General features: G+C 46.3%; 1 protein-coding gene across 1 annotated transcript; it reads left to right on the top strand.

Moving 5' to 3' along the window:
- Positions 1–1387: 1387 nt before the first annotated feature.
- LOC144102193 (uncharacterized) lies at positions 1388–4219 on the top strand. Its single transcript, XM_077635506.1, has 3 exons — positions 1388–1399; positions 2293–2702; positions 4099–4219. The coding sequence occupies exons 1-2, from the start codon at positions 1388–1390 to the stop codon at positions 2674–2676; spliced, it is 396 nt and encodes a 131-aa protein (XP_077491632.1). The 3' UTR covers positions 2677–2702; positions 4099–4219.
- Positions 4220–15440: the final 11221 nt, after the last annotated feature.

The raw sequence follows: 15440 nt of genomic DNA, 5'->3' as shown, positions 1-15440 counted from the left end.
ACATGCTTCCTTAGAGATGGCGGAGACCCGCGCATTGTGTCGCTAATAAGGTGCACGGCAGTGGAAGCTGTGGGGTGAACCTAGCATCGTGAAAGATTGCCTAGTTTGTTTTGACTTCGAGAGAAAGCTGCTTTAAAGTGGGAAGAAAATTGTTTTGAAAACGTTGACCATGCAGGAACGTTACAGAGCCACCGCGCCGATACGTGCATAATTTGCGCGCAATGAAACATTCGTGGCCTAATGAAAAGTTGATTTCAAAGCAGAATTACTTGACTGGAGAGCTCTTCTCACAGATTTTAATATTTCGACGATATTCTGGATCCAAAATGAGCGGACACGTCGATATTTCGTAAATTCTAGCGTAATGGAGTGATAACAGAAGAAGAAGAACACAGGACAAAGCCAGCGTTGTCCTGTGTTCTTTTTCTCCTGATGTCTCACGCTTTCGCTGGTGAAGTTATGTCTAAAATACACCAACGAGTGATAACAGCACGAGGTCGAGGGTTCGGTGCCTAGCAGCAGGAATAGCCGGAGCTATATTCGATGAAGGCGCAATGGGAAGGGTCTCGTTCGTGCACGGAGACTGGGTTTGAGCTAGAAAGGACGCTAAATGGCGGTGCACATCAACGCAGAGGCATTCTCTGCGGCATGTCTCAGAGCACTGAGGAAGGGTTGATTAAATTTGACAACCCTATAGCAACTACTGTCGCCGTTCTGTCGGCAACACTAGATCTTTAGCTAACGTTCGAATTTTGAGAGCCGAAATGAAGCTCTTCAAGTAGTGAAGCGTACGCTCAAGAGCATGACCAAGTCCTTCAGCATGTGCGCCAGCTGCCGTGATTGGCTGAAACCGCCTCAAGCTTTCCGGGTTGGAACCAGCCCGAAAAACGGCCGAAAAAACGCTGCACGGAAACTTTCGCCCTTTATAGAAAGAGCGCAGTAGCGCACCGGCGACCGACATCGACGACTTGGCCTCCGCTTCAAACCCGCGGGAGTCTCGAGATGTTTCAGGAAACGGCGCCTCTCGTACGCGCGCTATCCCACGCCAGGGGTCGCGGCGGGTGTAACGACGTGATCGCGATCTCCGTCGCCGATAGCCCGATGCACGTCTGCCACAGGGCGCGCCTCTTCGCAGACGCTTTTGGCGGTCGCAGCACAGAGCGAAGTGTTCGTGATCTTGGCATCCCCACACCGCGGGGAACAAAAATACAAGGAGGGGAAAGAGGAGGGGGTGGTCACACGGACGGAGTCAATTTTTGGTCCCGCTCAAAATATAAAAGGTTCGCGGCACGACGACCTGCGCCACACACGCCGTACACTCACGCACCTCGCAGGTTTCAACAAGTTCGTCTGAGTCGAACGTGGTCGTAGTCTGGTCCCTGCAATCATGAACGCTCTGGTGAGTGACTGTGCAACGGCTTTTGCACGCACAGTGCGACCGATATACCCTCCTTGACAGACGAGGCGTGTTTCTATAGCTCCACTCATTCCATGGTTATTTTTTAGAAGCGACCGCTACACCGATGGCTATGAGAGAGATGGTAGTCGACGGTTGAGGATTACCTGCCTCCAGCGCTTGTTTAACGCAGCGACACGCGTCGGCACGCGGGATTCTTCCATCCAAATGTGGCCGCCGAGGTAGCGAAGTAGGGCTGCGTCAGTGTGTATGATTACTGCTTGGAAGGAGCTAAAGGGTCTACTATCAAAGAGCAGGAGGACAAATTCATTGTAAGAAAAAACAAAATGTCCTCAAGGGTGGGCTCCTATCTGTCCAAGACTCCACGGTCCTGGACCTCCCGGAGAGGTCTGTCCACTAGCCCTGTTTAGCCAGCTAGTTGAGCAGCTCGCAGGGTGATATCCCACGAGGAGGGAGATGGGATAGGTATGACGGGGAACTGCCATGGGTTTGGGGGCATTCCCACAGGTGGCGTATGAGGGTAGTGGCCGATGGTGAGGTCCGGTCACTAACCACCCAGTGGCCGGGTCGGTCGCAACAGACGCTTGAAATGCGCGGGCATATCTGAGTGGCCACTGACAGAGGGCCGAATGGACGCGAAATGGACAACGGAAAATGGGCGGGCCCAGGACTACACCGAGCGACAACTCGGTATCGGTAACCATTATGTAGCCTCTATTCATCTGTTTCTTTATGAAAGTGGACGACCATTCCTTCTCATGACAGTACCTGCAAATTCCCACCTCCCTCTTCCAAGCTAGTGCTCTAGTAATAACACGCCTATTTAACGACAGCAAACGCGCAAATCCTATTCTGAGCGCGCCCTTTCGCTGTAGGTCACCGCCACCTTCGCCGCTCTCGCTGTCACGGCCGTGGCCGGAGGCCTCGTCGGCTTGGGCTACGGCGGAGGCTTTGGCGGAGGCTACGGCGGCGGCTATGGCGGTGGCTATGGCGGAGGCTACGGCCTCGGCGGGGTCGGCATCGGAAGCAGCGTCGTCCTCCTCAACGGCGGACTCGGCGGCTACGGCAAGGTGGTTGCCGGGCCCGCTTTCCTCGTCAAGACCGTTCACCACGTGAACAAGATCAGTGGAGGCGGAGCCGTGCTGGCGCACAGCGGCCTCGGCGGCGGCTACGGGCTCGGCTACGGCCTCGGCTACGGCGGCCTCGGTGGAGGATACGGGGGCGGCCACGGGCTCCACTACTACGCTCTCAAAGGCTAATCGCTGTCTCGGCAGAGATTGAAAAGGTGACGATGCATGGCGCGACCCACGGTACTGCACTCTAAACAAAGGGAGTAAAAAGAGAGTAAAACTTTCCTTTAGTGCGCACCCTTTTATAAAAAGGTGTGTGCTAGAGGACCTTTTACTCCCTTTTTAATTAGATATAGGTGTATTTTTGTTTAGAGTGTAGAAGTCGAACCGCATATTACAAACAGAAAGGAGTAACAAGGGAGTAAACTCTTTTCTAGCGCACACCATTTCAGTAAAGGCAGTGCGTTTAGAGGGCAGCTTACTCCCTATTTACTCCCATATAGGTGTATTTGCGCTAATAGAGTGTTCGCAGTACATTCACACAGGGTGCCCCTTTTCCTGTGCAAAAGCGTGTCCTTCGTACGCCTGCATTTTGCGCTTCCAAAAACTATGAATTTATACAAACGCGCCTTGCTTGGAATTTTAGCATTGTACAAGGTTTAGTACAACTATGTGAGCGAAACGCACAGGTGTTGGAATGACAGGTTAAGATGCTAGATACAGGGTTTGAATATAGCTCTACGCCGCGGAAAAAGCGGTCGTATAACGTAGGCTTGTCAGGTACAAGGTGTTTTTCATCGCGAGGGCCAGGGGAGCCCAGAGCTCGTGAAGGCTTACGTTGGTATACAGGGTGTTTCACGCAAGACTTTACGCAATTTTAATAATAGGCTTGGTCAGTTAGAAGAGCGCTTTCTTCGGCATAGAGTTGTCAGCGGTGTAGTACATCAGAATACAGCTCAGACGTGCTAACGAGCACGATGGTTAACTAATGTTGAATAATTACCTTTCTAACTATTAGTGTTACACTCCCTAATTACTGAGAGGCGTGCAGCCCACATCGATATTCATATCAGTTTTTATAACTTCGAAAACGCGGTTACTCTCGGCACTGTGGCACAAAAAAATTTGGAAATTTCAAACGAGTTACGTGCACTGGAGAGGTTGCTTTGCCTGCAAGCTTCTCGAAAGCATGCTCATGTATTTTGGTGTGATGTAGCCAAAATTTGTTGGGCTACATCTGCTATTTTATGGCGTTAGTTTTTGCGTCCCTTGAGACAGTCGGATAACATTCAGACACAAAAAATTAAAATGTTTTGCCAAGCATCCACAGCAAAAGCTACTCTGGCATTAAAACAACTTTTAGATGAAAAAGAAAAACTCTACGAGCAACTTTTTAGTTTCTTCCCACCGGAACGTAATTTATTCTTACTTCCAAAACGTGTTATAAAAAAATGCTAAGATGTGAAAGCAAACAGAAAATCTCTGATGCACTTCTGGACGCATGTGTATGTAATAGTGACAAGCGCAAAGTTCCCTCACGACTACACCGCATTTTGTCACTGCATACATCCGATTTCTAAAACTACAGCTTTTCTGCATTCTCGCTCGCAGTACGACACCACAGCAGTCACTGACGACACGATGGACTGATGCCAGCCGGGTCAGCGATCTCCCTGCATAAGAAAGAAGAATCAAGTCATTTTTTCCCCTCAAGGAACAACTCTGCCCTGTATATAAAACGTGCTTAAGCGTGTAAATAAAGCATTTTTCCAAAAAGCGCTCCGTCTCCGTGGTTTTAAGTGATGAGATAAAAAAAAATCACATGCCACAAAGCGCATAACATACTGCTTCATATGAATTTACTCGTTAAGTACATTATGATTTTCAATGCCAACACACACACACACACACACACACACACACACACACACACACACACACACACACACACACACACACACACACACACACACACACACACACACACACACACACACACACACACACACACACACACACACACACACACACACACACACACACACACACACACACACACACACACACACACACACACACACACACAGAAACACACACACACACACACACACACACACACACACACACACACACACACACACACACACACACACACACACACACACACACACACACACACACACACACACACACACACACACACACACACACACACACACACACACACACTTGGCATGCTTTACCTACAGCCTTTATGGATTTTGTATTCTTGAATATCGCGGGGATTTTCAAGGAGCGATGATGTTGCCCCTTAAACTTGCTCAGATGTCACCAGCACAATTGTTGGTGTTTTGCCACAAAGCACTTGTGTGCATAAAAAAGCCAGCTTTCCGAGATAATACCGCCGCCCTTGAGCAGCACTTTGTTTCGGCTTTAAAACCGGCTGTTACGTCCGAGCTCATTTTATAGTTAGCACTATCCAACTGTTGCGCTACACTGCTGCGTTCCCTGGATTTATTTCAAGCACAGTCTTTAAACTGTCTAACTTTCAAGTTTTTTTCTTTCGTCAACGAACCCTACGTGGCCGGGCAGTCAGTGCAAATAATTTCATTCCTTGAACTATGTACATAGGCGGTCTCCCGGTAGAAGCAGCAAAAAAAAAAAAAATATAGGAAGTCTTAAGGATTAGCAGGAGACCAGGAAACATCTAACATAAAGAACGGCTGACGTGCTTACGCAGGAAGCTAGAGCTGAGAACAAAGCGGCCAGTTCAATTAAAGCGTAATTAGGTTGTAGGCGTTGCACATTTCCTCTCGAGTACCAAACAGAAAGGTGACTTCGCCGAAGTGTTTACCTTTCAGCAGCTAGAAGCGCGTTAAGGACGTAGCTAGCCCAAGATGAACTCGAGCGAGACAGAGAAAACATTGCCCAACAATTAGGAAAAGCGTATTTTCTTATTCTTTAATTGCAAACTGCTCCATGAGCGTTTCCTGGTTACTGGCGGCCGCAAGCACCACCTAGAGCGAGGTCGGCCTCACATGCACAGGCGTGTGTGCCTGCGTGTTCCGGGTAAGGGGGTGGGTGGGTGAAATTCGCATATCGCCACCAGAACGCAGCAAATACATACCCAGCGAGTAGAACTTTTTGCTGGGCTAGTTGGTGCATGTTACTAAGAAAAGAAGCGCCAACAGAGACAAGACGTAAGAAGTGACACGGGCAAGCGGACAAGCGCGTCCTGTCTCTGTTGGCGCTTCTTTTCTTAGTAACATACCCAGCGATTGTGGACAAAAATATTTTTGAACGGGAAAAAGTTTATGAACTGAATTTTTTATATATTGTGTTGTGTTCGTTTTTATGGCACATAGGCAACTAAGGCTATCGTGCGCCAAGCTCGAGGTATAGATGAAATTTTGTGGATAATTTTATAGAAATGTGAAAAATCGTTGGTGGTGTAGAGCGCTCAAAAAAATTAGAAATATCTCGTGATTACAAAGAAAAAATTTAGAAATTGGTACTATATAAAACTTCAGCGGCTATCCTTCCCCGAGCAAGGAAGTTGAGGCTCCCAACCATCAAATAAGGACCTCAGGCGTTTTCTCAGGAATGATAAATGGCTGGGGTGTATCAGGCGAAGCACTGGGTCATGACTTACATTTTTCAAAGAACACCTTCTTCAGTTAAAAATTTAAAAACGCAAGATTTTATATATTGTAAGATTTCACTATAACAGTCAATATATCCATAGATATACCGTTGGCAGGCTTGCAGTTTCTTTGCTATTAACATTTTTGCTATCGTCAAAAACGTTCCCCACTGGTTTAAAATAGCAGTCTTACCTACTCTACGCTAGCGATGAAAAAAACTTCAAGAAAAATACGTTGTGACGCATCGAAAGAATGGACCATTGTCCATAACAGTACCTTACAATTTTCCAATATTCGAAATTTTTGTCAAAAAATTCTGAGCATGTTTCGAACAAATAAGAACTTGCTCCGGGTCAGATCTTCAATGTGATGCGAATGCTTTTAAGCCTGTGCATTTCTTGTAAAACGAGAAATGGCACGTACCAACTGCGGCGGATCAGCCGAGACGCCGGCGGTGGCGTCCTGATGCATAAAACATCCTTTACTTCTGAAGTTACAAGCTCGAGCACTACCAGTGCTGGCACACACGGACGAATCATAACTGCAAGACGCCTTATAATTTTCGTCCGTATGCCGTTCGAGCGAACACAAATCAGCTAATAAGGCCAGAAAATTAGCCCGCATAACTCGACATTAAACTAAAGCACTAATTCCGAGGCGTTCCCCCTCCTCTGGCTAAGTAGGAAGAAGGACAACGAGGCCCCAAATCCGCTGAATGCAACTATACGAAGTCGAAGCGCACGCTGCGCGCATGCTTTAATGATGGCTATAAAGAAGAGGGAGAGAGCAGAGATAGGAGGGAAACCCCCGCACAGGGGACATCAGCGCTTCTCGGAAGACAGCCCTTCCGCGTCTGGAAACTGCGTCCATTTCCGGGCCCTCGTTGTCCGTAAGGTGAAGGGATGTTATAGCGTCGAGCCTTCGGTGGACGCCGCTCTGCGGGACCCGTATCCAGGCACACAGACCATATCGCCCCTGCTTTTTTGCCCCTCTCGGAAGCTATTAAACCCGGAAGCTGTTGAGAAAACGGCACTCAGATAAAAAATAAATAAAAAAGAACATAGCGAGTCAGAGGATAAAAATTCAGCGCCCGTGACGACGATCTCATAAATGAAAGGGGGTCGAAATGTGGATGCGTAAAAGGCTGTTTGATCTTTATGACGGGTGTGGAGATAAGGGGGAAATGGGGAAGGGGAGAGAAAAGTATTATTGCCGAATGCCACGCTCAGTGCTGTTGCGACGAAAGCACCGCCCGAACGAGGTGGGGGGGGGGGGGGGGGGGGGGCGGAGGTCTTCACCACGCGCACGTATAGTCGTAACGAGTCTAGAGTGGGGAGCAGGATATTACGTGGAATGAGAGCTTACACCAGCGCGTAAGCTGTTGCGCCCATTAATTTAGCGGACGAGCTAGCTTGATAACCCGGCAGACATTAGGAGCGCGAGCGTGGAGATGCATGCTCTCCCCCCGGGTGCGGATCCACGGCTGGCTTCACACGAATAAACTTTCACACGCAAAGAAAAGTGCTTAGCCGTAGGGGACTGCGTGAGTCAAAGGCAGGCATTCGTGGCTCGGGACTGCGATACTAGGAACACCACCGTTAAAGGGGGGCTCTAGTTTGTGGAGGTACCGCGTGTGATTTAATTTATTAGATTTTATTTCCAAACACGCACGTTACAAGGAAGGCCAAAGAAGATGGAAAAGAGTGGCTAGAATAGCCCTGGCAGCCTCGTACAAGACAGGCAGCCTCGGACAAGAAGCGTTAAGAAATAATACACAGCATACATTTATCCGCACAAGACACGAAAAGAACACCTAAAATCTAAGGCTTAGCACTGCGGCAGTACTGGCAGTGTATGTACAGTCAATAACAAAGACATGCGACCCAAGGGATTTGACTTTGGTACATGCAGAGTGGTTCGTTTTGTATCGCCAGCGATAAGAAATGTCTGGAAGTTGAGGGAGACCTCATCATAGCCCCTCTGAAGCTGAAGACGTCCAGGTGTCCTAAAGAGCCTTACGACATGGCATAAAGGCAAACCCATTGTCGGTATGTATTCGATGCATAATGTACATTATGAGAAAAAGTCGTATTCTTTTCACGTGTGCGTATACAAAAGAGAAAATTCCGCGAAAATGTTAAGCATCAAAGAGCTTCCGCAGCTTCGGTCGTAAGGTTGCAGAAATATTGTATGAAAAAATTTTATATAAAAAAATCATGTTGAACCTCAATTTTTCCGACGCAAAAATTAAATCGAATGCATGGTCAGCCACCCGCTCCAATGCTGACGCATAAACCCGTCCCTAGTTAAGCAATGCGATTACCACGCTCTACATGTTCTGCATTTTACAAGCGATCCTGGAACGGGTGTCTTACTGCCAGGATTAACACGGATTAGGATAAATGGTATGATATACGGCATTTCTCTGGTATTTTAGATCACTTTTATTAGACACCCGCTTCCTCGCTTTTGCTATAGCCAGAGTCCTTCAATGCTTTGAAGGATAGTATTTAAGGACTCTGCTATAGCCTTTGCTGGACAAGGAGCGCCATCTTATGGGGCTACGGGCGGACACTCACTGCAAGGTTCTTCATTCAAACAAGCCCGCGAAGGGTACGGAGGGATCGTTGGACAAGTTGGTGCACGTTTGTTTTATGAACAACACAATATGTCAAAAATACGACCAAGTTTTGTTGTAACAACAAGCTTCTCTGCTGTTTTGTAGTACTTTTCTGTGGTGCATTTCTGCAGCCTGTAATTCCGAAGTACTTTTCTGCAGTAAGTATACACGCGAAACTCTGTTGTTCCTACAGAGATTTCTGTTGTTACAAGTTCATGGTCACAACCATTACATAAAATTTGTTGTCACGGCAGAATATTCTTCTGGGTCTCTTTTAAACTGGACATCGCCTTCCCATGGACGTCGTCTACACTTGGAATCACAAATCAACCAAACGCATTCTCTGCCGCTTTTGTCCGGGGTATGCTGCCTTTCAGGGTGTCTTCTGAGATGTTTTCTTTTTTTTTTGCGGAAATCGCTCTTTAAGGCCGTCAACCCAAACCGGTTTTTTACATTTCTTTTCTTTTTTAACAATAAATTGCCACCAATAACATAACATGCCATTTCGTCTTGTGTATGCGTTATCCTTTAAGCTGCATTCGAGCCCAAATCTCCTCCCAAAATGCTTTCAGACGAGCCAGGAGGCCAATACAGAAGTGTGTGTGCTCTCTGTCGATAGTATAGGGATATGCACCAATGACAGCACCAAACGAAAGAAGACGAAGACTTCCTCGACCCGTGCCAGAAGAAGAAGAGGAATTGGAGATGAAGGTTCGCGTCTGCTTCTTGGGCTGCTCTTCATTTAGGTCTGCGTCGCTTCGGACTTCTCAACCATGGGTGAGTTCCCGTCTGGGATCTGCTCATTTGGCGACGTGGCTGTACGCAGGAGGATTGATAACTACACCCACAAGGGTATTTTCGTGCATGAGGGTAGTACTCGCTCCAATATCCGCAGTTAGTCCATCCCCATCGAAAAAAAAAAACAGGAAAATTCTCTGCCATTACATTTTCCTGTAAAATTTTGCGACCTTACGACAGAACTTCTTGTCCTAACAACAGGATTTGCTCTAGTATTGAGCAGAGCAGTCTCCTGTCGCAACAACAGAGCCAGTTCTGTCGCAACAACAGAACACCTCACAATACTACAGAAAAATTTGTCGTAACGACAGGACGACAAGCATTTGTGTTGCGTATTGGGACTGGCCCTGTCGTATTTCAAGTGGGTTTGTAGAGCTCAGGCAATGCGAGCTAGGATAGGAAGCCTTCGCGTAAACTGTTTCGCGACATGATTTCACCCAGCTGTGGAAGGGTTCAGTCTTCCACTGATATATCGGGACAGACACACACACACGCCAAGCTCCACAGTTTTAGAGAAATCAAAATACTCCAACCATTAAGAATTAAACAGTACTGAATGGATAAGCTATCGAAGCGATTTTTTTAGGACTCGACGCTAAGTTCAACCTTGCTTTAGATGGAGGCAAACCTTTGTGCACGAAATTAAAATAAGGACTTCAGAACATGAAGGTCTCGTGGACTCCTTTTGCTTAACTAATATCAGGTGTCTATCAAAACCTAAAGCTTTAGGCTGCCAAGATGAACCCAGCCGGATAAGTTGAAAACCTTCTCTTGTTAGCTTCATGCAGTGGAGGTCCTTCTAAAATGCCGGACAAATTGTTGTCCCACTACGTGAAGCAGTATCGTTTTTATGACTGCCTCTCCGAGCTTATTTATGTTGACCATGTGGTTAATAAAATCGCAGAAAAGTAGCTCTTCTCTGGACACTGCTTTTTGTGCATTTCACTGGCGCATAATTTAAAACACACGTGTGAGCGTATTCATGCAACATATCTTTTTGTTAGCTGGTGGCTTGTTATAACCACACTCGGTACACATGCCTGGCCCAAGTCTGCGATTTAAAAGTATGCAGAGTGATTTTGTCACATCGTGCCAAACTACGCACGCTTTCGAAAAGCATGCAGGCAAATCAACCTGTCCAGTGCATGTAACTAGTTGACGAAAAAGCCGAATTTTGTCGAGCCACAGCACGAAGGGTAATCGCGTTTTTAAAATTATAAGTACTGATATGGCTGTTATCAACGACCGGCTACAAGTTTCTAACTGCAACTACGCGCCTAACTGCAACAGTTAAAAATCTATTTACTAACAATTATTTCACCAGCTTAGTACTTATGACGATTCACCGGTTTTCTGGTGTCCTCCAACACAATGCCGCGAAAGCCATGTTTTTATCTCATAAATCATATTTTGGAAAATTACAGTCTTCCCTGAAATATCTGAAGGTACATCAGTGTACTTAATTTTGAGTCTTGCAGCGGGCTTCTGCGTGCATTTTGCTAACTCTAGTGGTTCGGCTAGCCCGTAATTCACAGACAGTGGTCGCGTTTGAGTTTGCACAGCTCAGTAAACAATAAGAAATTCCAGGCAACAGCTGCACACTGCAGTAATTTCATGACACATTGTATGTTGAAGGCTGGCCATTCGTGAACGGAGATGACTCTCTTCCTATTTCATATTTATTTGCACTAATGTCCTTTGTAGCTTCACTTCCGCTCGAGCATTAACACTGTAGTAGCATTGTAGTATAATTATACAAAGTATTACTACGGAAGTTTCGCGGTGGATTGCAAATATTTAAGGGGATTCGGCGGAAGTGTTTTCCTAGATCCCAAGCATCGTGTTTCCTCGGTCGGTGTTTTGAAACAAATATACGGAAACGTAAACTGCACTCCTGAAGGCCATAAGATATTTCCACTTAGCGGTAGAGTTATAATGTTCTTCGCAGAAATTGCGACAATTACAAGACAGTCTGTTCTCATACTCATCGACTCAAATGCATACCTTCGCTGAATGGTACTTATTGAGAACCCTTACTCAGTTATATCATTTTTTTTTCGCCTGTTAAAAAGGCGACATTTTAATTAATTTTTAGCGGAATCAACGAAGGAAGTGGTATTTTGCGTGATATGCGGATAGGAGGTTGCCGTAAAGCTCCGTTGCAATTACACAAGCGAAGAAAAAAGAAAACGCCTTCCGACTCTCTTCGGCCCTAGAGAAGATGCATTGGCAGTTCTGCTCTTTGTCAAAGGAAGCGTTTCAATTCTTAGACAATTTTGGGAGGCGTAAGCAGCAGCCAGAGAGAGTAATAGTTCTGGTAGAGTAATAGTTCTTTGAATGTGCTTGCGCGCTTGCTTTTTTTTTTTTTACTGCGAGAGCTTTTAAGGACACGCTGCAGGGTTAACGAGCGTTGCAGTAACCGAGCTACGCTGATAGGACAGCAAGGTGTTACGTCACGCACGACGTCACTCCAAAGTGCCTTGGAAACACGCCCGGCTGAGTGCATGGTCCAAAGACGATGACGTCACTAGTAACAGCATAGTGACATCGAGCACGCTCCACCAGAGAAGAGACACAATAGTGAATAACGGATATTGTTTTCACCGCCGCAAACAGCTGTCGCTGAATATCGCCTTTATAAATTGGTAAACACCTTTCGAAATTTTTTTCCCCTTAAAACCCGAATCGAGAAAGGGCTCATGAATTATTATTATTTTTTTTTTTTGCTCACAGGAGAGCGGAAACCAAGAGCACCTGGACGGCAAGGCTGTACGTATCGCATCCTCCTTGTCTAGCATGCCTGAAATTTTCTTTGTTTATTTGAAAGTAACCTATTGGGCCTAACTGCTTCTACACTATAAAGAGAAATCTCTCTAAACACTTCTACATTGTAAACAGGAAGAGAACTCGCTTTTGTAAAAGGCAGTGTTCCGGGAAACAGTTTTCTCCCCTTTTACTCCTATATAGGCGTATTCGTGTTTGAAATGTACATACTGTTCTACGAGCAAGTTAAGGTGTGACACTCAGTAAGTGTGCCTATAATGCAGCGAATTAAGCTTTACGGCACCAAAATCACCTTCTACCTTATTTCTTTGAGTGCGGGTTTTTAGTTTAAGCTCACTTGTATTTTTAAAAGGAAAAAAAGTTGTCGAAAGGCGTGGGGTCTTAGTCAACATACCACACATTTTGTGGGACTGCCCAGCAGATACCCCCCCCCCCCCCCCTCTTCCCCTTAATGAAAGATCACTAATCTCTAGCAGTGGGATGCCTTGTCGCTGAGCTCAGATGCGGTAGTGCAACGCCTTTCTACGGAGCTAGCCATCTATGCAGTCAAGGTCGTAGAGCTCCTGACCACCTGACCGCCTCACGCCACAAAGGCCTGTCATGTCCAACATTCTTGGAAAAAAAATTGAATATTGGCAAATTGTAAGGTACTGCTGTGGAAATATTGAAGGCGATGGTCCAATCTTCCAATGTGTAGTAAGATCTCTCTCTCAAATTTTTCCATCGCTCACATGGAACAGTCAAGACTGCCATAGAAAAACAATAACGAACGCTTTTGACGATGGTAAAAACGTTAATAGCAAAAAATGTGCAAGCCTGTTAACGGGACAAGTTTAGCTTTCCCAGGCAGATTTTGAAAATTGGAAAATTGTAAGACACTGTTATGGAAATATTGAAGGTAATGATCTATTGTTCTGATATGTAGCAAGATCTTTCTTTTAAAGCGTTTCCACCGATTGCATCGAGCAGTTAAGACTGCCATAGAAAACCAATGGGGAACGCGTTTGACGAAAGCAAAAACGTAAATAGAAGAAAAAATACATGACTGCCGTCGGGTGATCTGTGGATGTATTGACTGTTATGGTGAAATCTTACATTATATGAAAAAATTGCGTTCAACTACGGTTTCCCGCTCAAAAATGCTTTTGTCCAGAATCGCTGGGTATGGATCTGCGGATATATTGATTGTTATAGTGAAGTCGTATAATATATGAAAAAAAAAATTGCGTCCACAAACGCTTCCCCGTCCAGATGCTTTTGTCCAGAATGGTTGGGCATGTTTTCTGAAACCAGTCACCGCGGTTTCACAGCATGACCGTGCTGGGCTTCGTCATGGTCCCACTCCAGCTTACTCATGGTTGTGATCGACTTCAGCAGGCCTGTCATTGCTAAATATGTACTCATTAGCTAAAAATTTTTTTTTTCGCCTCTTCCACTAGTGTTTATTGCTTTGAGCCGAGTTGCAGGAATCGGCACCCACTATCTGAGCAATCTCTTTTTCCGACATTCTTCGTTTTGTCATGCAGCAATCCTTCCGGCTGTTCGCCAAAAAGGCAGTGTCTGTCATACAATGTTCGTGCTGCATTGACAGAATATGCAGGCTGGTTAGCGTCACGTTTTTTTACCAGTGATGTATCGTTAAGCTCAAAGCTAAGCATCGTATGGTGCATAAGCTGTGCTTGTTTCTTCAAAATGAGTAAACTATTCCATGTTTTACAGATGCCCCGGCGGCCTTGCGTGAACCAAGTGAGCATTAAGTTTTTTTCCCGTGGAAGTGGTCATTTGACTGTGCCCTCCCGCATCAGTTATGTTCAGTAAATTTGGTTTGGCACTTGATTTGATTAATATTGCATGGAATTTTCGCTAGCTTCTATTGAATTTCAGCTCAGTTACATTCCCTGCCTGTAGACGCTTATGCTTCGTAGGGCACGAAGCAAGAGCGTTAATGGAGTCCTTTATCGGCATGGGGTCCCCTTTGCCTATCACTTCGCATACACTGTCGGACAAGACACACGAGACCTCCGAGAAAACGTGCCTCCGCGACCAAGGGGTAGCGTATTTGACTCGTGCCCGAAGGGTCACGGGTTCAACTCCCAATTATCCCAATTTTCTTCTCACCACAATTAACTTAGTTTGCATTCTTAGATGCCGTAATGACGTTTGAGTCATGTTGCGACCTTATATTTACAAATCTCCTTAACTTTACAAACACTTTTCTATTCCGCAGTTTCACAAGTGGCGTCACGACCCTCTTGACTAATCCATATTTTCCAGGCACGCTAACTCCAACTACGACGCCTGGTTCCCAGCTCAACGGAACCCTCAACGCTATCGCGAACAGAATTGGTGTCGCGAGTCAGACACTAAACCTAGAGGCTCGTCTTGTCGGAGAGCGTCCGTGTCTGGGAAGTGATATGCAAAGAAGACCCCAGGCCATTGAAGGGAGCCATTAAAGCTGCACAAAAGAGGATTCTGAGCTCGTCTTCATACCTTTCCTTCGACTCCTTCGGTGCGTTCCCGCCCGTGCATCGCGAACTCGAGACACCAAACCATGATGCTCATAACACCTGCCCTATTAAAGAACGACTTGTTTAGTGCATCGAAGGTGTACATCATATAGGCTCATCATGCGGCGCCCAGTACATAGGACTGAGTGGACGATGTCTGAATACACGTCTTCACGAGCACGGAAAAAAGGGTACGAACCAAGGACCCAGATTCACTTATTGCAGCCCATTGTCTCGAGTGCGAGGGGTGCTCGCCAACGTTCATCACCACTAGAGTGAAGGCGGAAAGCTGGGCTAGTTGGTGTGTCATCATTAATTAAAAGACTACCGCATAAAACTGGGACACAGACATAGAAGAAGACCCGCCGCGGTGGCTCAGTGGTTAGGGCGCTCGACTACTGATCCGGAGTACCCGGGTTCGAACCCGACCGCGGCGGCTGCGTTTTTATGGAGGAAATACGCTAAGGCGCCCGTGTGCTGTGCGATGTCAGTGCACGTTAAAGATCCCCAGGTGGTCGAAATTATACCGGAGCCCTCCACTACGGCACCTCTCTCTTCCTTTCTTCTTTCACTCCCTCATTTACCCTTCCCTTACGGCGC

The sequence above is a fragment of the Amblyomma americanum genome, chromosome 8 (assembly GCF_052857255.1).
Source record: "Amblyomma americanum isolate KBUSLIRL-KWMA chromosome 8, ASM5285725v1, whole genome shotgun sequence".
Classification (NCBI taxonomy): domain Eukaryota; kingdom Metazoa; phylum Arthropoda; class Arachnida; order Ixodida; family Ixodidae; genus Amblyomma; species Amblyomma americanum.
This window is presented reverse-complemented; position numbering and strand designations above follow the sequence as displayed.